The sequence below is a fragment of the Dipodomys merriami genome, unplaced genomic scaffold (genome assembly GCF_024711535.1).
Source record: "Dipodomys merriami isolate MVZ:Mamm:240054 unplaced genomic scaffold, mDipMer1.0.p SCAF_9, whole genome shotgun sequence".
NCBI lineage: Eukaryota > Metazoa > Chordata > Mammalia > Rodentia > Heteromyidae > Dipodomys > Dipodomys merriami.
The window spans coordinates 6,186,155-6,209,688 of record NW_027206512.1 but is presented as its reverse complement, the minus strand read 5'-3'; the positions used below and the strand labels follow the sequence as shown (position 1 = coordinate 6,209,688).

Genomic DNA, 23,534 nt, shown 5'->3' with positions numbered 1-23,534 from the left:
GCCTGAGGTCTCTGTAGGTCTTTGTCTTGCCTCTCCAAGCTTCCGAGAACCTTAAGCATCAAACATTTGGCCATCCTTTGTGTCATTTCTCTTAAAAGAATTCTGGTCATATTGGTTTAGAGATCCACAGTAGACCTTAATTAATTACATCTATAACCATCTCATTACAAGGTCAGAGATATTGGAGCTAGAATTTCAAATTATATTTTTGCAAAGACACTTTCAGTAGTAATTCTAGTGATGACTTACGAACTGTTCAGATTTGCTAAATTTTCAAACTAAGGAAAACATCCTAAAAAGAATTCAGAGCTGGGGATTTAGCACACTGGAAGAGCACAAACCCTGGGTTCAATCCTCAATACTGGAATTTTTTTATTTTTAATGACCACCTGTTAAAAATTACTTTGGATTGCTGCAGACCATAGATTTACCACAAGGAAGAATGGTTGGAAATGGTACAGGGGAGGAAATACATGGGCATTCCCCTGGGAAAGACCAAAAGAGATGGCTTCAATTTTCTTCCCCTGTAGTTAACCTTCCTCAAAAACATCCACAATGCGTAAGTGTGGCTACATTCAAATAAAATTACTTTAAAAAATAGGATTATTGTGCACTAATGGCTCACACTTCCAATCCTCCAGCCTGGGCAGATAAAAACAAGACTTTAATCTCTAGCCAGCAAAAAGCTAGAACTAAGTGCTTACTTGCCAGATTTTTGGCTGATGGCATACACTTCTGCAGTTTTGCCTTGCTGAGACAATTCTTTTTATTGTTGTGACTCCAATGGTTCTGGAATGTATATTTAGAACAATTTGGGGGAGCCATCTGGGATCATTCCATCCAGGGGGGAGGTATTTGGGAGCCCTTACCCCTAAGGAGACGTGTCCCTCTGCCTTGTGGAAGCCCAGGGGTATTGGGCAACTGGCTCTCTTGGACTGGAATTCCATCTGAGACCTGAATTCTCTCAGCAATGTGGGGAACAGGGACTCCAGCAAGTACCACAAAACTTCATGCATGAACAAGACATGAAACACCAACACCACTGGTAACATTCCTTAGTGGTCAGACAGATTGAGCATTTAGTTTGCAAGACTTCTCCAGGTTTAGGAAGAGTGGGCATCTAGTTTGCAATGTATCTCCAGCTTTGGGAGACTGAGCACCTAGTTTGCGAGACATCTCCAGATTTCACTTGTGCAAGTCTCACTGCTGGGGGAAAGAGGGGAGGCACACGTTGAACACAAAAAGGGCACACAAGGAACCTTCAGTAAGGGAGGCAGTACACAGGCCTTGGAAGATTGAGCAAAAAAAATATTACTGAATATTCACTCATCAGATATTTCAATAGCCAAGTTTCTTGACAATAGTATTTCATGTATATCTGGTCAGTTGTCCACTTAATATTTCCCATTTTCATAAAAGGACTCCATATAACTGACTATGAGGACAATCTGAAGAAATCCTGGGTCTGGAAGGAGCTATATGCAGTTAGAAATATAAGGCCATCCTGTCATGGAATACTGGGTGTGTATGGAGGGATGATTTACACTGGAGTATTTTACTGGATCTTGAGAGGAATGGAGCCGTGGACGCTAAAACATAAAGGTAATAGTCAAATACATTTAAGAACCTTTGAAACTTCATGTGCAGGCCAGGTGTCAGTGGCTCATGCTTGTAATCCTACCTATTCTGGATGCCAAGATCTGAGGATAAAGGTTCAAAGCCAGCGTGGGCAGCAAGGTCCATGGCTGTTATACCCAATTAACTACCAAAAAGCTGGAAGTGGCCCTGTGGCTTAGAGCACTAACCTTGAGCACAAAAGCTCATGGACAGTGCTCAGGCCCCGAGTTCAAGCCCCATGACCAGCACACACACAAAAAAAGTGTGGGACCCTAAGTTAATAAAATGGCATCTTTATTTTAAAATTGCTTTAATTATAATTATCCTTTGAATAGAATGAGATTTTAAAGTATATGAAGTATATATGTACATAGATATAATATATGAAGATTGAACTCATATTACTTTATTTTTATTTGGTGTTTTTTTTGGTCATTCATGGGGCTTGAACTCAGGGCCTGGGCTAATTTTCATATTTTAATATGGTTAAGAAAGAACTTGAGGGGCTGGGAAGGTGGCTTAGCAGTAGAGTGCTTGCCTTGCACGCATGAGGCCCTGGATTCTATTCCTCAGCACCACATAGACAGAAAAGGCCGGAAGTGGCACTGTGGCTCAAGTGAGCTGAAGAGCTGAGGGACAGCGCCCAGGCCTAGAGTTCAAGCCCCACAACCAATGAAAAAAAATAAAATAAAATAAAACAATTTAAAACAAAACTTGAGGCTGGGTGTGCTGATAGTAATTTACAATCCCAGCACAGGAATTGGAGTTGGACACAGGACAATCACATTTGTCTACATAGCAAGACAGTTCCAAATGTAAAATAGACTAGACATAGTAGTACTGGTAATCTCTTGAGCAAAGCCAGCCTGGGCAAAGTGAAACCCTATCTGAAGAACAAGGTGAGTATAGTGGCTTACACAAGCCAGGAAAAATTAGCACATGACCCTGTCTGAAAAACTGGAAAACAAAAAAAGCAAAGCTATATACCCTGAGACCCTATCAGGGCTGGGGGGATAGCTTAAGTATTCTAACAAGGTCGTTAATCCTCACTATCCAACAGTAAATGGGTACAGTAAACGGAGATACATGGTCTGGCAATATACCTGTGTTTAGCATGCATGGGGCCTTTGGTTCAATTATCTCAGTAGCCAAAAGCAAACTGTATTAAGCATTCTCCTCAAAACTGTTGAAGGTTCTGACTCTGATCAGCTCAAGCCAGCCAAGGATTGCACTCCTATTGAATATCCAAAACCTGATGGACAAATCAGTTTTGACCTCTTGTCATCTGTGGCTTTGAGTGGTACTAATCATGAACATGATCAGCCAGCACATTTAACTTTAAAAGATGACAGCGTACCTGTAAATAGAAATCTGTCAATATATGATGGGCCTGAGCAACGATTCTGCCCGGCAGGTCAGTAATGGTTTTTCATTTTAAAATATGAATAGAGGTATCTGCTTCCAACATTTTAAGAATGTATTCCTTTGTGAAATTAGTTTTCAATGATTTGGAAATTGTTATGACTTTTACATTCAGCTTCCTATTTAGGATTGAATAGCTGGCAATTTAGTTCAGCCTAGTTCAGATGGTATTTCTCTAAACATACTCCTCAGACCAAGATAAAGTCTACGGAAAATACCACCAGTTCTAGTGACTCCCTAAATGGTCATTTCTGTCATGGTAGCCTGAGTGTGATATGTATTGTGTGCACAGCACACACACATGCTAGGCTATAGCTACACTAATTCCAAGGAATGGTGCTGAACTTTCAATTCAACATGAATACTAAATCTTTTAATGTTGAGTTTTCAATTATAATCAGTGCCAGAACAAGTAATACTCTATATGTGAAAATTACTATGTTCTTAAGGCCTTAAGACGAGAAAACCTAAAACTTCGGGGACACGGAACTGTCTTAAAATCATACCACAGAATCGTATAAACTCCTGTAGGTTAAGAAATGGGTCCAATTTTTTTCAATCTTTTTTAAAGATAGCTAAGTGTTGATTATGCATTAGTGAACTAACTTAGCTAATCTGTTTTAACTTCCTTTTACTACATGTTTTTGCTAAGTTCAACAACATACACCCAGATCATCTTAATATTCTTTATGGATAAAAATAAGAAAATAACCTTTAAAGTTTCTGGAGCTATTCCTTGTAGGATTTAGGTTTTTGCTTTCAAATATATAATTTTTCAAAGTTAGGAACTTTCATATTACTTATTTTTATTTTGCAGGAGTTTATGAATTTGTACCTTTGGAACAAGGTGATGGGTATCGGCTACAGATAAATGCTCAGAACTGTGTGCACTGTAAAACATGTGATATTAAAGATCCAAGTCAGAATATTAACTGGGTAGTGCCTGAAGGTGGAGGAGGACCTGCTTACAATGGAATGTAAACTAAAAGTGATTTCATTTGCCAGCACATTTGATAACCAGTTTCTGTAAATTGTAAATGCATTGCAATCAAACTTTAAAATGCTCAGAGGTGGACAAGAATCTTTCACAAAATAGTGAAACTTTATACTGCATCTAAAATTATTCCCTAAAAATCATGAGATAATTCTCGTAAATAAAACTTTTACAAAGGATGTAGCTACCAACTAACCTCTTTAGGTCTTCAAAGATTTCAGTAACAGCAAAATGCATTAGTAAACTGCACATTGTACATTTGGCTTGCTAAATTTCAGTGTCCAGGTACATATCTAAATTAGGGAAAAGCATCGCTCACCATTCATTATATATGAATAAAGTTACAAACTGCAGAGTTGAGTAATTAAATAAACCAAACGATCCACAAAGCAGAGATTTTTTTTTTTTTGGGGGGGGGGGTCCGGTCGTGGGGCCTGAACTCTGGGCCTGGGCGCTGTCCCTCAGCTCTTCAGCTCAAGGCTAGCGCTCTACCACTTGAGCCACAGCACCACTTCTGGCTTTTTTTTTTCTTTTTGCTTATGTGGTGCTGAGGAATCAAACCCAAGGCCTCAGGTATGCTAGGCAAGCGCTCTACCACTGAACCACCTTCCCAGCCCAAAGCAGAGATATTTATGATCTGGCCTTTTGCAGAAAATAAATGCCAAGCCAAGAACAGGTACCTATTTAAGTATAAAAGCACGTATACCTACCACAGGTACATTAAAGTAAATAATATATATAAACTTTTGCCCATTCATACAACAAGATGTAACTTTAGGGCACCATTCTTTTTTAAAATGTAGGCACTAATTTAAAAAAAGCACTTCACTGTATTTTGTAATATTTTATTATAACAGGGAACTAACATCAGTATTTCTAAACGTAACCCACGAAGCACTGCAGTATCAGAACAAACACATTAGGGATCCTATCTAGACCCCATATCGTTTTACTGACTTTATATAATCAATGTTTGACATTTAGGCAAAAGTTAATTCTTATTAAGCAAACATTTTTGCATATACAGCCTTCTCTTTATCTTTTTGTGCCTTTATCTTTTGTTTGACTTTCAGCAATTCTGCCTGGATGGCTGTATAAAAAGAAAGAAAAAAGTCCGTTATCTGCCAAAGCATCTAAAAACTTAGGACCAACAAACTGTGGTAATGGCACTACATTCCCCTTCCCTTGATAATTCTTCCCCATAAAAAGTAACTCCACTTTATTAGCAGTAATTTTTAGTCTTGTGAAAGAAAAGTCACAAAAATCATGACGTATCATTTCAAAGGGCTGCCAGCTGAGAAAACCTTAGTTAACAAAGGTTTGCCTTAGCCTTCTCCATTTAAGAGGGCCAGAATTGCTTCCCTTCTTTTAATGAGACCAAAAATATTTTTTAATATATAGATCTAGTGTCACTATTCACTGCATTCACCTCATTTGGAGAAAATAAAAAGTATTTCATTATAGCTTTTCTAAAATATACAACTAGTAGTACATTCAGCTTAGAGAATGTTCCCTAAAGTTAAATTTACAATGAATACTCTCTTTACTGCTGATCTCTCAAGTAGTATTATAGTAATAGAAACTGGGTCTCAAATGTTAAGGCAGAACAAGCAATGTTTTCAGGTACATTCTTGAGAGAAATTAGAATGTAAGCTCTGTGAGAGCAGGGGTCTTGAATGTCTTGTTCATTTGCTATCTGATCAATGCCTGGCCTGATTAATAGGCATTGTTTCTAATTATTAATTAAACATCTAATATTTGGCAAGGTTAAGTGAACACTGTGGTTTATGCGGATAAAACTTTAAAGGACAAAATGAACTCAGATTACAAACTGCCAGCTTACCTTTATCTTCTGGTGCTATCTCCTGAGCTTTCTTAAGATCAGCCTTCAATTGGAAAGAAAAAAAAAATGTTAAGAAAATTACACATATAATTTTAGAAAGGTAATTATCTATTTTAAAACATAAAATTTACCAAAGCTTGATCATATTCTTTTAATCCTTGCCATCCTTGAGCTCTGCGGTACAGTGCTTTAGTATTTGATGGGTCTATTTCAAGCGCCTACAAAAACAATTTTTTTAAATAACATGTTATAAGTAAATATACTGGATCTCAATTTACTCAAAGTGGAAGTGCAGCCTACAGTCAGGAAAGTGCACTAAATGGACGTGGAGGAAAAAGGTGTTGCTCTTCTAGATCTCTAGTCTTCTCAATACTGCAATTTCTTTCTCCAGACTAAACCCTACTGGTCCATATAACTGATCCCTAGGTATCTTTGGATTGGTCCATAAAAAACCCCACCCCACCATCTGCAAACCAAAATCCCTTATGTAAAATGATATAGTATTTGCAATTAACATACATGTCCTGCCATAGACTTCATCTCCAGTTTACTTAAAGTACAATTAAAGACCAATTATTTATAATTGGTCGGCTATACTTAGGAAATTAAAACAATGCAAGTTTCTATGTTTAAGAGAAAAGAAGCCGGGTGCCAGTGGCTCATGCCTGTAATCCTAGCTACTCAGGAGGCTGAAATCTGAGGATCGCGGTTCAAAGCCAGACCAGGCAGGAAAGTCCGTGAAACTCTTATCTCCAATAAACCACCAGAAAACAGGAAGTGGTGCTATAGCTCAAGTGGTAGAGCACCAGCCTTGATCTGAAGAGCTGGGGGACAGCACTCAGGCCCAGAGTTCAAGCCCCACGACTGACCAAAAAAAAAAAAAAAAAAAAGAGAAAAGAAATTTATAACTCAAAGTTGGATAAATCTATGGAATCCAAGGACATGGAATGGGTCTTTGAAACATAAAGTTCAACAAGTCTCTCCCTTTCAACATCTAAAAAGTAATGTATTTTGTTTATATAACATCTTTTAAATTAGCTAATGTATTTTTACTTAAGGAATGTGATCTTCACAAAAGTCAAAAGAGAGCCTGGGTAATGACTAATCTTTGTTTTTCTTTTGTAGTATTCTCTCTTCTAAATACATTATCAGGCTGGGGGTATAGCTTAAGGGTACAGCCTGTGACTAGCATGTTACCTAAAATTTAAATATTATGTATGAATGTCCTTTATTTCATCTACCCAAGCAAATTATAATTTTTTTAAGCAGTGCTCAGAACCAGGGCTTTGTGAATGGTAAGTATCCTACCACTGAGCTATACTTCCAGCCTAGTCTCTCATTTTAGTTCTATTTGCTGTGAACCAAGGTAATCTCCTGACACAGCCTAATAGGCAAAAAGAATATAAAACAATTTGGAAATGATTTTATACTATACAATCACAAAGTCATAATTGAGTTATTTGAAAAAGATAACACTTTCTGTATTAATCACTCAGTACACCTGGATAGCCCTCATTAAAACAATTGTTCCAGTGGTAACCCTTCTCCCTAGACTAGCCATGATTACACTAAATAGAAATTACCCACCTCAAGCAAAATCTATTCAGCTGCTTAAGACTATGTGTCTGTCTTAATTTTAAGATTACTCTCTATTAGGTATGATTTTAAAAGGTGCCAAGCACAGTGCAAAATACTTTAAAACATATGCTATATGATCTCTTATGATTCCGTAAGATAGGCAACTAGAGAAATACTCTGTAAAATTAGAAATTTATCCAAAGATAACAATTATAGTGGCAGAGGTATTGAAGTAGCAGCCAGGGCATGGAGAAGAGAATGAAAAGGAAAAAGAGGAGGAAGGAAAATGGAAGGGAAGAGGAAGAAGCCAGAGGGCACTAGCTCATGCCTATAATCCTACCTACTCAGCAAACTGAGATCGGGAGATTAAGGTCTTAAGTCAGCTGGACTGAAAAGACTAACCAGCAATAAGCAGAGTTGGAAGCATGGCTCAAGTGGTATGGTCAAGCAAGTCAAGTGAGTGCAAAGCCCTGAGTTCTAATCCCTGGTATTCTACCTCCTCCCCTCAAAATATGTTGGGGGGGCTCAATGTAGTTACACAGCCAAGCTCATGGCCCTACACAGTGGAGCAGGAGAATGATGAATTTCAATTACCCCACAACTCACATTCTTAAACAGTTCTAGCTTTTTCAATTCCTAGTATATAGGTACTCTTAAAAAAATGAATGAGCTGCAACAAGTATCAAGTATCACATTTTCACTCCTTCGTAGAGGCTACATACATACCATTGACATAGACATGTATACACATACAAATGAAACAATTCTAACTATTACTGTCTAGGGGAATAAGGTAAAAGGGAGAAGGAAAGAGGGTGAATAATTTAACAATATACTGCAGTTGGGGGCTAGAAACTTATATCTGTAATCCTAGCTACACAGGAGGCTGAGATCTGAGGATAATAGTTTGAAGTCATCCCAAGCAGCAAAGTCCTTGAGACTTTTTTTTTTTTTGGTCAGTAGTAGGTCTTGAACTCTGGGCCTGGGTGCTGTCCTTCAGCTCTTCAGCTCAAGGCAAGCACTCTACCACTTGAGCCACAGAGCCACTTCCAGTTTTCTAGGTGTTTGCTGGAAATAAGAGTCTCATGGACTTTACTAGACTTTCTTGGGCTTTCCTGTCCAGGCTGATTTGTGATCCTGAGATCTCAGCCACCGGTGCCCAGCTAGTCCTTGAGACTCTTTTTTTTTTTTTTTTTTTTTTTTGGGTCCGGTCGTGGGGCCTGAACTCTGGGCCTGGGCGCTGTCCCTCAGCTCTTCAGCTCAAGGCTAGCGCTCTACCACTTGAGCCACAGCGCCACTTCCGGCTTTTTTCTTTTTTTGCTTATGTGGTGCTGAGGAATCGAACCCAGGGCCTCAGGCATGCAAGGCAAGCGTTCTACCACTGAGCCACCTTCCCAGCCCTAGTCCTTGAGACTCTTATCTCCAATTAACCACCAGAAATCAGAAAGTGACACTGTTGCTCAAAGTGGTAGAACACAAGCCTGGAACATGAGTTCAAGGACAGCACTCAGGCCCAGCATTCAAACCCAACAACTGACTCAAAAATAAAAAATAAATAGCAATTATGTAGAGATGGCATAGGGAATCCTATTGGAAGCTCCTGATCAAGAAGTGGTGGGGGAAAGGGATGATAAGTAAGCAACAGGGCTATTCTGAACAAAACTTAATATAAGCATATGTGATATACTATGATAAAATCTTCTGGTACAATTAATATGTACTTTAAAAAACTTGTGAAATTTGTATCTTATATACATATACTTCTCTAATTTGGGGAGGGGAAGGGAAAAAACAAAATGCTTAAATAAGGATACAGATTGACCCATTTTAACACTGAGATGTACAAAATACTATGTTGAAAACAAAGTTCTTCCACTGGAGGGGAGGGAGGGAGGTTTGGTGTGGAGGGGGAAGGGAAGGTAGGAGGAAAATGAGAAGGCAACAATGCTCAATAGGAAATGTACTTTACCTTGCTCATGTAACTGTAACCCACTGTACAGCATTTTTACAATAAAAAAATACCAAAAAAACTATAGAAAAATAAAAACTGTTGGGGTATGTACTTATAGAGAGGAGGAATGAGGGGGCTGGGAAGGTGGCTCAGTGGTAGAGTGCTTGCCTTGCATGCATGAGGCCCTTGGTTCCACTCCTCAGTACCACATAAGCAGAAAAACTGGAAGTGGCGCTGTGGCTCAAGTGATAGAGTGCTAGCCTTGAGCTGAAGAGCTGAGGGATAGTGGCCAGGCCCAGAGTTCAAGCCCCATGACTGGCAAGAAAAAAAAAAAAGGGGAGAAGGAATGAGGATAAATGTTTAAAATAGTTTTAGGAAGGGGAGAAAGGTAAAAGGAGAATCATAGAAGGGAAAATTCAATTGGGATACATTTTACATACACGTATGTAAATGCCACAATGAAACAGCATACTAATGTATGCTAACAAAAACAAATCACTAAAAAAATGAGGTAAGGGGCTGGGAAGGTGGCTCAGTGGTAGTGAGTGCTTGTCTTCCATGCATGAGGCCTTGAGTTCAATTCCTCAGCACTACATGAGCAGAAAAAGCTGGAGTGGTGCTGTGGCTCAAATGATAGAGCTGAGGGCCCCATGGCCGACAAAAATTGAGGAAAAAAAAAAAGGTAAAATCATAGATATAGAGTTGTAGATATGAGGTGACAACTGTTAAAAACAAAATGAATTGAAAGAACTGAAACTTCAAAGTATTCAACACAAGATAACTTAAAAATCATATTCTTAATCAAGTCTCATTAGGTCCTAAACAATAAGAGGTACTGAGGTATATAAAAAGTGCTTTGAGGGGCTGGGAAGGTGGCTCAGTGGTAGAGCGCTTGCCTTGCATGCCTGAGGCCCTGGGTTCGATTCCTCAGCACCACATAAGCAAAAAAGAAAAAAGCCAGAAGTGGCACTGTGGCTCAAGTGGTAGAGCACTAGCCTTGAGCTGAAGAGCTGAGGGACAGCGCCCAGGCCCAGAGTTCAGGCCCCATGACTGACAAAAAAAAAAAAAAAAAAAAAAGTACTTTGGTTCAAGTTACAAAGTTAAAATTGCCACTCCTGCTGGATACCAGTGGCTCATACCCATAATCCTAGCTACTCAGAAGGATGAGATCTGAGGATCACAGTTTGAAGCTCACCCCAACAATAAAGTCCATGAGATTCTTTTTTTTTTGGTCGGTCTTGGTGCTTGAACTCTGGGCCTGGGCACTGTCCCTCAGCTCTTCAGCTCAAGGCGAGCACTCTACCACTTGAGCTACAGCGCCACTTCCGGTTTTCTGGTGGTTTATTGGAGATAGGAGTCTCATGGTCTCTCCTGCCCGGGCTGGCTTTGAACCAAGATCCTCAGATCTCAGCCTCCTGAGTAGCTAGGATTACAGGCGTGAGCCACCAGCGCCCGGCTCCATGAGATTCTTATCTCCAATAAACCACCAAAAAAAGCCAGAAGTAGAGCTGTAGTTCAAGTGGCAGAGTGCTAGGGGGCAAAACTCAGGTCCTAAAGTTAAAGGCCCAGAGGATGGGCCTGTGTGCATGAGTTCAAGGACAGCACTCAAGCCCAGCACACAGATGCACGCCTGCATGTGCACACACCCCATTCCTTTAAGAAGTTAACACTTACCTCCAAACAACTGTCAATTGCTCCTTGCCAATTTGACATCTTCAGTTTACAAGCACCAATATTCAGCACACAGCTTAAAGCTATTGGCTGTAGTCTGGATCTATCTGCTTTCTCAATAACAGCCTTTGAACTATCCAAATATCTAGAGAACATATTAATAAGCTTATGTAATGCCACACAAAGATTTACTCTGCTTTTAACTGTATCATGTAATATACTTGATACAAAAAGCTTATCAAATGTGAACTGAATGTTCAGTGATAATCTTTACATTTTGGGGGGAGCAGGGGGAACTAAAGACTAAGAAGGTCTGGGGGCACACTAAGAACATAATACTGCTAAGCTACATGCTCCTTCCCCACAGCCTAGTGTTTTTCTTGAGAAGGTATATTTATTTGTTCCAACAAACATGTTCAAGCAGTGGAATTTAACAGTAATTTCAAAATCTAATTAAGCACCAGTGATAACACGCTCCCTACTTTTACAGAGGTCCCCATTGTGTGCTTTCCAGTATAACTGCATTTAGAATCAGGATGCTCAAAATGAGGTAACAGAATTGAATGAAGAAAACAGCAACTGCATTGTATAGCTATTTTTTCCTAACTGTCCACTGAAAAGGCCCAGAAACAGAACATCTACCCCCTGAATTTATTTTCTTTCTCAGGAAGGAATCAGAATTCCTTAGAGAAACTCCTTATACCAGACATGAAATCAAAGATATGAAAGAAAAGATAGAAAGCTGAGCTGGTGTTAAGTGGCTCATTTCTGTAATCCTAACTATTCAGATCTAATGGCAGTAGTTCAAAGCCAGCAGGAAGCCAGCCTGGGCAGGAAAGTCCATGAGACTCATCTCCAATTAACAACAAAAAGCTGGAAGAAGCACCGGTGGCTCACGCCTCTAATCTTAGCTACTCAGGAGGCTAAAATCTGAGGCTCAAGGTTCAAAGCCAGCCTGGGCAGGAAAGTCCGTGAGACTCTTATCTCCAATAAACCACTAGAAAACCGCAAGTGGTGCTGTGGCTCAAGCGGTAGAGCACTCACCTTGAGCTGAAGAGCTGAGGGACAGCGCCCAGGCCCAGAGTTCAAGCCCCATAACCAACAAAAACAAAAAAACAAAAAGCTGGAAGTGAGCTGTGGCTCAAACAGTAGAACGTTAGCCTTGAGCAAAACAGCCCAGGGACAGCACCCAGGCCTTGAGTTCAAGCCCCACAACCAAACAAACAAACAAAAAAACAAAACAGATAACTTGGATTGCACAAAAAAAATCTCAATAAGATGTCAGTAGGGAACATTAATGAGCAAAAGACTAAAGTCACATTACAACCAAATACAATATACATCTTGAAATTATTACACACTGTATCTTAACGGTATTGGAAGTTTTGTAGAAATGACCTTGTTTTGTATGAAATACATGCTAAAATATTCAAGGATAAAACATTTTATTTACCAATTTCCCTCCAAAACAGTTTTGCAAAAATAAAAATAAAGCTAAAAATGGGCTGGAAGTATGGCTCAGACAGTAGAGTGCCTACCTAACAAGCAAGAAGCTGAGCTTAAGACCCACCCCCCCCACAAAAAAAAAAAAACCCTGGTGAATTTATTGTAAATTAATGAGTACACTTTGGACTTTCTGTATTCTGAAAAAGTTCAAGTTAAGCTAGTAAAAAAGACATTATTTAAATACATCTGTTTATTCAACAATGAATTTGACAAAAATGAACAATTTTGAATTTTAGTATAAACAAGTTACATGTTCTTAAAAATAATTTAAAAATCCTTTATTACCTTAAAACCTTTGTATATTTTTTAATAGCCATCTCCCAGTTCTGGGACTTGAACAAAGTATTTCCAATGTTTTTTAAGTCTTCTGTTATTAACAAAATTTTATCTACCTGAACAAAAAAAAAAAACAAACGTTAGATTTTTTTAATTGTGACTTACTGATAAAATCTACAACTATGATACTTTGTACAAAAGCTCAAAGTTTTAGTACTGAATATTGTTACTTATTTAACAGTGGCTCCTGTAAAAATACTTACATCTTTTAAATCTATATCTGCATCGTCAGGGAAATCAGGATGACTGTCACCAGAGCCATCTTTTGGGAATATTCCCCAATCATCTCCTTCCTTCAATTCTCCACATTCCGCAATAACGCACAACTGTAAAAATGATACAAAATTATTCAAATACATATTAATGAAAGCTACACTACACAGATCGAAGTCACCTGTGGTACTGCCTAAGTCACAGACTTCAGTTAAGAGGTGTAACCATTTGCGGTGACGTGTCCTTCTACATACATTCCAACTAATCAACAAGATCTCCGTAAGTCATTCTACTGCTATTCAGCTCAATGAGTTGAAAACTGTATCATGCTCTATGTAATCGTCTTAGTTGGAACATTAGGTTCTAGTTTACTCCTATCTTTTTATACATGGAATACATGTAAGTGAATTTCCAATTCCCACCAAGAACTTGGCACATAAGCTGGTTACTAGTCTGGTCATTTTGATTCAGACAAGAATCAGTATGACTATACTAATTAAGAACAGTATACTTAGGACAGAAGTCCAATAATTTAATTCCTTTGGACAACTAAAGGAAACAAACAACAAAATGATTATCAGGAAGCTGAAATATGTGGGGAAGGCAAACAAATGGAGGGAAAAGGAGTGAGCAAATACAATCATTATATTCAATGTATATTACATAAAAACTAAACAAACTTAGGGTAAGGATGGGAGTGAAGAAAAGGAGAGAACCACTGGCCAAGATGCAATATATTCATGATCTGACTAGCACTGAAACCGCTTTTTATAACTACTTGAAAAAAATATATATACTAACTTTCTTTAACACTGTAGAAAATAGTTTTAAAGAGTGACAGATTTAGGCTTCTAATGCAAAAACCTTTAACATTTTTCAAGATATTTGCCTAATCCTTTAATTTACATTTCTTTTGAGGCAGTAAACAAGCTATTAAGTACATTTTTACTTACTTTGGCAGGTTTTTCTCCTTTCACTTCTACATTTTCCAGTATCCTTGCCACACCTATTCCTTTAATTACTTGTCCAAACACCACATGTTTCCCATCCAAATGAGGAGTTGGAACTGTTGTGATAAAGAACTGAGAACCATTTGTATGGGGGCCTGCATTTGCCATGCTCAGCAAACCCTCCCGATCATGCTGTAGAAATAAAGATCATTAAAAGAAAACCAAGGTTAGAGGTATTTGTCTGACTTTTCTTTTACTGACCATTCACATAAAAATATGGATTGTACTACCATTTAAATCAAATTTCAATTTGACTTTAAAATCTTTAACAAACTTTAATTTTTTTATTTATTGATTGATTTTGGGTCCGGTCGTGGGGCCTGAACTCTGGGCCTGGGTGCTGTCCCTCAGCTCTTCAGCTCAAAGCTAGCGCTCTACCACTTGAGCCACAGCGCCACTTCTGGCTTTTTTTTTTCTTTTTGCTTATGTGGTGCTGAGGAATCGAACCCAGGGCCTCAAAGGAAAGCACTCTACCACTGAGCCACCTTCCCAGCCCGAACAAACTTTAATTTTACTCTTTATAAATTACTATACTTAGTGAACATGGGGTAATCACTTTTAAACTTTAAGAAAAACTTACAAAATAAAAATAATAAAATCGTAATTTTAAAAAATGGCCATCCTGAAAAGATGCTTATCTTTAAGACAAAGATACTATGTTAAAGACATCTAGTACTACTTTGCCCACTTTATTATGGGCACTTTTTCTTAGACTCTGTAGTCTTCCTATGTTCACAAACAGATTTACATCATGATTCTTCCTTTAGACTAAATTGAAAGGGATACTGAAGTGTTAGGTAAGTCATCCAGTCTAGGGGCTTTCCTAATTGCAAACATTCCAAAGTTCATTCAAGTCAATCAACTTCAGACTATGAAAAAAAGTGAAAAAATTCTTACATACATTTTAAAACCATAATCACCAATCAAGGGTTCTGTGAAACAGCTTCATTTTTCTACTTTCTACTTCTTATGCTTTCTAAATGTTCCTGTTAGTGTATTCCTTTTGAGTTTTTCAACCTAAAATGCCTTTTACCTCTCCAGTCAAAATCAAATTCATTTTAAAGAACACTGATTTCGTGTAAGCAAGAAAAATGCATCTCTCCTTTCTAAAAGCTTCCTTTCATTTATCATGTGATTATATCACATAATCTTTTTGTTGTTGTTGTTCCCATCCTAGGATTCGAACTCAGGGCCTTGGCACTGTGCCTGAGCTTTTTTGCTAAGACTAGTGCCTTACCACTTGATCCATACAACCCTACCTCCAACTTTTTGGTGGTTAATTGAAGCTTGTGAGTCTCAGGGTCTTGTCTGCCTAGGCTGGCTATGAACCATGACCCGCAAATCTCAGCCCCTTAAGTAGCTAGGATTTCAGGTATGAGCCACCAGCACCCAGCAATCATCACATAATCTTAAAATTTTTCATCTTTTAGATAGATTTGTTGGTACTTTCACAAAAATATTAACTAGAATATTAACTCTTTCCTCTTTTATTTTTTATTATTTTTTTTCCAAATTTTTTATTTTTTATTTTTCCAAATAGTCCCAAATCCAAACAACTCTATGATATGAAGCATTTTTGGTCCCAATTATTTCACTGAAGGATGCTAGACATCTATTAGTTATACCATCAAGTATATTCGATAACCTAGCATGTATTTCCACAATATTGTTCTTTATTTGTCCCACATGTGCTTAAATCTTGCCTCCAAGATTAGAATTATAAATTTCTTGCCATCAAGACCTTTCACTGTTATAATTCCTTTGGTGCCAGGACAGACTACGCATACAGTTGCAGCAAATAATTACTATTTAAAAAACTGGTGATGTTTTATTTCCAAATTATCCTAATTTACCTTGTTCCTAGTCTTCATTTCCAAATAAATCACTTTACTTTTGTACTTACATGTTTGCTCTCAAAACGTGAATGATGCAATATACCCCGATTAGTTCTTGGTACAATGAAGATATAATGTCCTTTAGGAGCTTGGACATTAACCATATCCTCTAGTTTGCAAATCCCCTGACATCTGGGTTTTAGCGATGGTTTTGTTGTTCTTCAAATTCAAGGATAAAGATGCACACGTTACCATCCTTTAATGAGAACATTTTCCCTGGAATCAATTTTGCCACTTGGGGGCCATGCTTAAAAGCTCATTGGCTTAACTGAAGCATGTAAAAATTGCATGACAATGAAATTACCAAACACAGTACTACTGCAAATAAAATTCATTACTAAATGGGTACACGTGGCTCAAACATGTAATCCTAGCATCTCAGGAGGTTGAAAATCTGAAAATCGCAGTTTGAAGCCAGCAGTCTGTGAGACTCTAATCTCCAATTAACTACCAAAAAGCCAAAAGGGGAGCTGTGGCTTTTGGTAGAGCATTACCCTTAAGCAAAAAAGCACAGGGACAGCACCCAAGACCTAAGTTCAAGCCCAAAAAGAGCATGCACACAATCACTACTGACCCATAATCGCATTTCTTTGGAGGTCAGAACTTAGGAAGCAGAATCAAGAATAGCTTGAGCTACACATCAAAATTCTGTCTCAGAAAAACAAAAAATTAATAGGTAAAATTTTTCCCTATTAAAAGATGCATTTTGACCTGTGAAATACTTGAGTGGTGGAGTATTTGCATAGCATGTGTACCCTTGGTTCATCCAAGTAACCTGGAAAGGGGTTGGGGGTGCACTACAAGAAAAGTTGTGTCTGGGGACACCCAAGATTTTAGTGTCTTAGTCCAACAAGTATTTGTCATACGTGTAACAACTTTTACATTATCGAAGTCATGAATTTTCTCTACTTTACCTTATAATGGAAATTTTCATCTTCAAATTTTTCACCATAAATACTTTCTCCACCTGTCCCATTCTGATTTGAGAAGTCTCCACCCTGAATCATAAATTTCTTTATAACTACAAAAAAGAAATATGGTTATTAATAATGGAAATATGCATGATTCTACAACATAATTAATGAATATGTACTAAGGATAATTTCTTAAGCATAATTTTAGTACTATCATCCTCCTGTTTCTTTCCAGTCTGAGTGTAACCTACATTTTACTGTCTGATCCCCAACTAACATTCAAAGAATTCACTCTTTGAACTACTTCAAAGTTTCTTACCTATAAAATTTGTCACTGAAACCCAAAAGGCAAACCTCCTAATTTTTATCCAAGTTTTTTGGCTTTACTTCCAACTTTTAATGTATAACCATCTCTTTCACAAAATAATGAGTATTTGTGTGACAATGTTTTATTTCTTATAACTATCTATACAGCTTCTCACTTATGCCTATTAAATACAGACTAAGTACTCCCTATAGATTGGGGGCAGAGGCCAAACTGGATATAAATGCAGGGACTCATGAACACTAGGCAACATAGAGTTGTGTGTGTATGTGCATACCTGCCAATACTGGGGCTTGCCAGGGTGCTGTCCCTTAGATTTTTTACTCAAGGCTGAGTAAAAAAGGCTGGGCCACAATACCTCTCCTGTTTTAGTGGTAACTGAAGAGTCTCAGACTTTCCTGCCAGGCTAGCTTTGAACCACCATCTCCAGATCTCAACCTTCTAAGTAGCTAGGATTACAAACAAGCATGAGCTACTGGAACCCAGCTTACCTAGATATTTTTACACTCTAATGAAAACAAGTTCACAGTATCATTCCTTTATGTCAAAGGTTACCAAAATCACTCATATGTTAATAGATTCCTATGTTCATGAGATTTGAAATACCTAACTGGATCAGAAGGAAAGACTTACAGTCTACAGGAAGTTACGGGCAAGCAGAACACACTTTTGCCAACAATAAAAATGCAGACAGTTCTGTGTCAATTAAGCAACTCAGTACCCGAGGTATTTAGTTATACCTTATCAAGTAAGACCATCTCTGCCTACCTTGTTCCAAAATTCCTGATCTTCAAAACCATATGTTTGGCATAAATTACATGTCTGTACAAGTAATCTAGACAAGTTCCCATACTTTTGGAAGCTGAAAGAACAGGGATCCTCTTATGTCCTTTATTTTCTCATACTTTTTGTTGGCATATTTTGGTATTTCCTTAAAGCCAACAGTAGATCAATAGTTTAGAATGTAGAGGAAAAAAACCAATTTCTTAATAAATCAGGCTTTTAAGAAAGTATTTCTGGACTTGGGAGTGTTGCCAAGTGATAGATACTTGCCTAGTATGTTGGAAGACCTTGGGTTCAATTTCTATTATTGAGAAAAAAAATTACTGATACATTATAATTTAATTTCTTTATGCCCTTGTTTTTACTGAATGCTTACTCAGTAACTACAGTAAATGTAGAGAACATATGGTTCCTGAATTTACAGGAACTTATAGTCTACTGGGAGAAGTATCAAATAATTAGTAAAGTTAGGATTATAAAGTAGAAAATGGCTGGGTACCAGTGTCTCACACTTGTAATACTAGCTTCTCAGGATACTGAGATCTGAGGATTGCAATTTGAAACCAGCCTGGAGGTTGGTGGGGGGGGGGGGGGGGGGGAAGGAAAGAAAGAGAAAGGAGAAAAGCGTTCTGAAAGAAGAGTGAAAGGGAGAGAGATAAAGAGAGGGAAGACAGAGAGAGGGAAAGGGAGAGAAAGAAGAGGAGAGAAGGAGGAGAGGAAAAGGGAGGGGGAGACAAAAGAGATGGGAGGGAGGGAGGGAGGGAGGGAGGGAGGGAAGGAGGGAGAGAGGGAGAGAGGGAGTGCAAGAGCTCATGTGTGGGTGCTGTCCCTAAACTTATCTGTTCTACCACTGAGCTACAGCTCTACTTTCAGGTGTTTGGTGGTTAGAGTCTCACAGTTTTCTGCCTGGACTGACTTTGAAACTTTGATCAGCAGGATCTCAGCCTTTTGAGCAGCCAAGATTACAGGCATGAGCCAGTGGCACCCAGCCCATGAGACTAATCTCCAGTGAACTGGGGAGGAGGGAGGAGAGCCAGAAGTGGAGTTATGGCTCTCAAGTGGTAGAGTAGAAACTTTAAGTGAAAAGGCCAAGTAAGACATTAAGACCCTTAGTTCAAGCCCCAGTACTACCATAAAAACATTAAAATTTTCAGCTGGGCACTGGTGGCTCACATCTGTAATTCTAGCAACTCACAGAGGAGGCGAAGAGCCAAGGATCATGGTTTGAAGCCAGCTCAGGAAGAAAAGTCTATGAGACCCTTATCTCTAATTAACCACTAGAAAACTGCAAGTGGCACTTTGGTCAAAGTGGTAGGGTGCCAGTTTTTGAGCAAGAGCTCAGGAACAGCACACAGCACCCAGGCCCCAAGTTCAAGCCTCACAACAAAACAAAAAAATTTTTCAAATAAGATATGAGCCGGGCGCTGGTGGCTCACGCCTGTAATCCTAGCTACTCAGGAGGCTGAGATCTGAGGATCGCGGTTCAAAGCCAGCCCGGGCAGGAGAGACCATGAGACTCCTATCTCCAATAAACCACCAGAAAACCGGAAGTGGCGCTGTAGCTCAAGTGGTAGAGCGCTCGCCTTGAGCTGAAGAGCTGAGGGACAGCACCCAGGCCCAGAGTTCAAGCCCCACGACCGACCAAAAAAAAAGAAAAAAAGATATGAAATGGTGTCACAAGAGGGAGTGGTACTAAGGTTTGAAATCAAAGCTTCATGCTTGCCAACTGGATTCTTTACTACTTCTTTGCCCTTTCTTTTCTCTTCCACTTGTCCTGTATAAGGTCTTACCCAAGGAAGACTTCAGACCCAGTTCTCCTATCCAACTACCTATCTTATAGGGATAGGAATCCACACCTAGACTATAAAGATGAGATCTTGCTAACTGGCATTGCCTCCAACTGAAATCCTGGTGCTTTTTGCTCCCAGGCAGCTGAAATGATAGTCATGTACCACCACACCCAGTACATTATCAGCTATATGTTAATCTTTAAATTTGCAGCTTTCTCAAGCAATGCTGCCTATGTTGGAAACACACTTTCGTCACCAAATTACCAACGGTCAGCACTATTTGTTTGGCCATACTTTTGCTTTTATAATCACAATTTTGGAGTGGAGAGATTCAAAAAACTGGCTAAGCTAATGCAGTCCACTTCTCAATGGATAAACTTTAGTACTCTCCAAAATCAATTCCACTGCTCACAAACTAACATTAATGAAGCTGAACTATTACTTCAGATGCCAACACATTCTCCTCAGAATTAACCTGCCTCTTTAACTTGTACTCTGTGGTTAGTGTTCTGCTAGTTCCCAAGAATTCATATAGATATATGCAGATAATTAGATTGAGAAAGTTTACACATACTTCGATGGAAAGGACATCCTTTAAAATGGAGAGGTTTCCCAGTTGTGGATCCAATGCCTTTTTCTCCTGTACACAACGCTCGAAAATTTTCTGCAGTTTTGGGTACAATATCTGCAAACAATTCTAATACAATTCTACCAACTAAAAGAAAAGAAAAATTTTGTAAGTATACAGAACAACCAATTGGCAAATAATCCTAAGGAGAGTTGGTTGGTACAACTGTCACAACATTAAAGAATTACCAAGTGTATTATCTTCTTTTTTTGCAATTTGAAGAACAGTTATCAACTATAATCACAAATGTTGTGCAATAGAGCTCTTTTGACCTTTCTTCAGTCCCTATTATTTACCATGGCATTCTACTTCTTTTTTGTTTTGTTTTGTTTTTTGGGTCCGGTCGTGGGGCCTGAACTCTGGGCCTGGGCACTGTCCCTCAGCTCTTCAGCTCAAGGCTAGCGCTCTACCACTTGAGCCATAGCGCCACTTCCGGCTTTTTTTTTTTTTTTTTTTTTTTTTGCTTATGTGGTGCTGAGGAATCAAACCCAGGGCCTCAGGCATACAAGGCAAACGCTCTACCACTGAGCCACCTTCCCAGCCCTGGCATTTTACTTCTATTAGTAGACTATGCACATAATTGAGTTCAGGTGGTATATGCATTGCTACACACAGTTCATTTCACTTAACACATACTTTAAATTCATCATGTCAAAAACGACAGGATTTCTTTTTTAAAAGATGAATAGTATTCTATTATATGCACATACCAAATTTTATCTATGAATAATACTGCAAGGAACATGGACATGCAGACATCTCTTTAACATACAATTTTTATTCATTTGGATATGAATTCAGTAGTGGATTAGCTGAATTTTACTCTCATTTCTCATGTTAAATTTTAGTCTAAAGTTCAAGCATCTAAGTGAATCTGAAGAACCACTAGAAGAATCTGATAAGAACCACTATGAAGTACAAATGAATTTCCTCACATCCCCAGAAATTCCAATCACCAAATAACTAACTGAAGAAAATGTATCCTTTCAGTGGTCAAGCTGGCTACACCCTAAGGAAACTGCCTAGTGCAGCCTATGACACAAAAGATGAACAAGTACCACTTCCACACAACTCCTAAAATGATAGCAATAAAATTAGCACTGGCTCCAAAACAAACAACCTTGCACATAAATGTGTATTTGTCCCATATATGCATTAAACACACCGCCTGGCAAGTAATTCTAGCATGTTCCAGAACAGGTCCAAATCCACATAGATACTGGGTCTAAATAATTTCTTGTCCTCACCACCGTCTACTATCTTACTAGAAAATGAGGACTTTTCACCCAGTTGAGAAAACCCTAGAGGTAAAATATACGTTGAATTGCAGATGTGTCATGTTAGCTCCGGGTGATCCTTGCCCTAATCCTCAGATGGCTCTACCTAGCTGTTTTGCTTCAGTAAACACAATTTTGATGGCTTAGTTCCCCACCAGAATCATGTGGTTTTTGACTTTATAAGCTTTGTGATAGCAACGTTCGGGATTGCGGGTTCTTTGGGACAGGCGATCAGCAGTGAAGATTCCTGATTAAGCCTCTCAAAAATGTGGCTTCTCATGATCGAGGTTCCCTTTAATACTACTAGGCGATGCTTTCCCTAATCGCCAAGGCCTTAGGAACTTCAAAGCTATTTTGTATACCCGGCAACCCGTTAGATTAAGCTTCATTCCCCAAAGCCAAAAGAGAAGTGCTCATCTTCTCTGATTGGACTGCCAAGTTAACAGTAAAATTGAGGGGGGTGAGGGGAATCTGTAGCACTAAGAAGCAAACAAGTCTCTTTCACGTATAAACACCGCCCGCAGGTAGTAATTGGTATGCCAAAAACAACTGGCCAAAAGATATCAGAATGACGGGAGTCCTACAGCACACATGCCAGGAACTTTTTGTGCCATTTCACCTATAATTCCAAATAATCTTTTGTGGCAAGCTGTTGGTGCAAAGGTGGCGGAAAAGCAAATTAGGAGATTAACCTAAAAGCTACCACAGTTCTTGAGCCAGAAATTTCCAGAACCTTCCCACTTCCCACAAGTCCGAAGGCACTGTACAAGAGCCCCAGCCAGACCCAGGCCTGGATGCCCGGTCTCGGGTCTAGGTAGCCATTGCCCCCGCAGGCGCTCAGCGGCCCCAGGGTCCAAATCGCAGCCTAGGAGCTACCCAGGCCCTCCGGGGTCCCGCCTCCTCAGGCTCACCTCGCTCCCCTCCAATATCCACGTCAAAGAAGACTCGGGGGTTGTTAGGGTCGGAGGGCTTAGCTTGTGGGGACGGGTGCGACATCTCGACCGGTGGACACGCTCAGGAGCAGAAGCAGGAACCGCGTGCACAACGTCGCAGCGCAAGCCGAGGGCGACGGTCCCCAGGCAACACTGGCGCCCGCACTCAAGACTCACTTCCGGCGCGCGCCCTCGGAAGTCACAGGCAGACTTCCGGCGCGCGGCGTGGAGACCGACTTCCGGAGCCCTGCCCCTTCCGCTGGATTTCCCGCTCCCAATCCCCGCGCTTTCCAGCCTCCCGGCGCGCGACCGTCGTGGTGAGTCTGCGCGTTTCCACTTCTGCATTCTCTGATTCTACGGCCTGATTCTACGGCCGTTTTACCCAAAGCGTGCACTTGATCGCCCTCCCACCGTTGGGGTGTAGACTTCTGGGGTCTTCCGCATTCCAGCCTGTGCTCTGTCACCACCTGGCGTTGGCCTCCAGGAAAATTCGCTCTTGTGAAAAGTGAAACGCTGACCTGGGAAAGTCGATTCCAGGATTAAGTACATGTGTGGTTTAGCACAATGCATGGCATAAACTGGGGAAAATCTACTCAGAACACCTGAATTATATTGTTAGAATTTGGTTAGACATTACAATATTGTGGTGATAAAATTTAAGCTTAATTTAAACTCCTGCTGAGAGTCCAGAAGAAGACAATTTTTGTTGTTGTTTTGTTTTCTTGTCAGTCCTGGGGCTTGAAATCAAGGTCTGGACTCTGCCCCTTAGCTTTTTCGCTCAAGGCTAGCACTCAGCCGCTAGAGCCACACCTCCACTTCTGGCTTTTTGGTGATTAATTGGAGATGAGA

The 23,534-nt window shown here is 39.5% G+C and overlaps 2 protein-coding genes across 2 annotated transcripts in view; one reads left to right on the top strand and one right to left on the bottom strand.

The window, feature by feature from the left end:
* The window catches only part of Etfdh (electron transfer flavoprotein dehydrogenase), a 31,593-nt gene extending 25,789 nt beyond the window's left edge, over window positions 1-5,804 (top strand). Inside the window, exons 11-13 of the mRNA XM_070012904.1 lie at window positions 1,420-1,602; window positions 2,810-3,031; window positions 3,857-5,804. Coding sequence (XP_069869005.1) covers window positions 1,420-1,602; window positions 2,810-3,031; window positions 3,857-4,020 — 569 coding nt within the window. The 3' untranslated portion in view covers window positions 4,021-5,804. The remainder of the gene's footprint in view (window positions 1-1,419; window positions 1,603-2,809; window positions 3,032-3,856) is intronic.
* On the bottom strand, window positions 4,863-22,856 carry Ppid (peptidylprolyl isomerase D). Its single transcript, XM_070012906.1, has 10 exons — window positions 22,665-22,856; window positions 20,423-20,563; window positions 16,951-17,057; window positions 14,085-14,273; window positions 13,122-13,244; window positions 12,868-12,974; window positions 11,080-11,221; window positions 6,008-6,094; window positions 5,877-5,919; window positions 4,863-5,123 (listed from the first exon to the last, which is right to left on the bottom strand). The coding sequence occupies exons 1-10, from the start codon at window positions 22,747-22,749 to the stop codon at window positions 5,035-5,037; spliced, it is 1,113 nt and encodes a 370-aa protein (XP_069869007.1). The 5' UTR covers window positions 22,750-22,856; the 3' UTR covers window positions 4,863-5,034.
* Window positions 22,857-23,534: the final 678 nt, after the last annotated feature.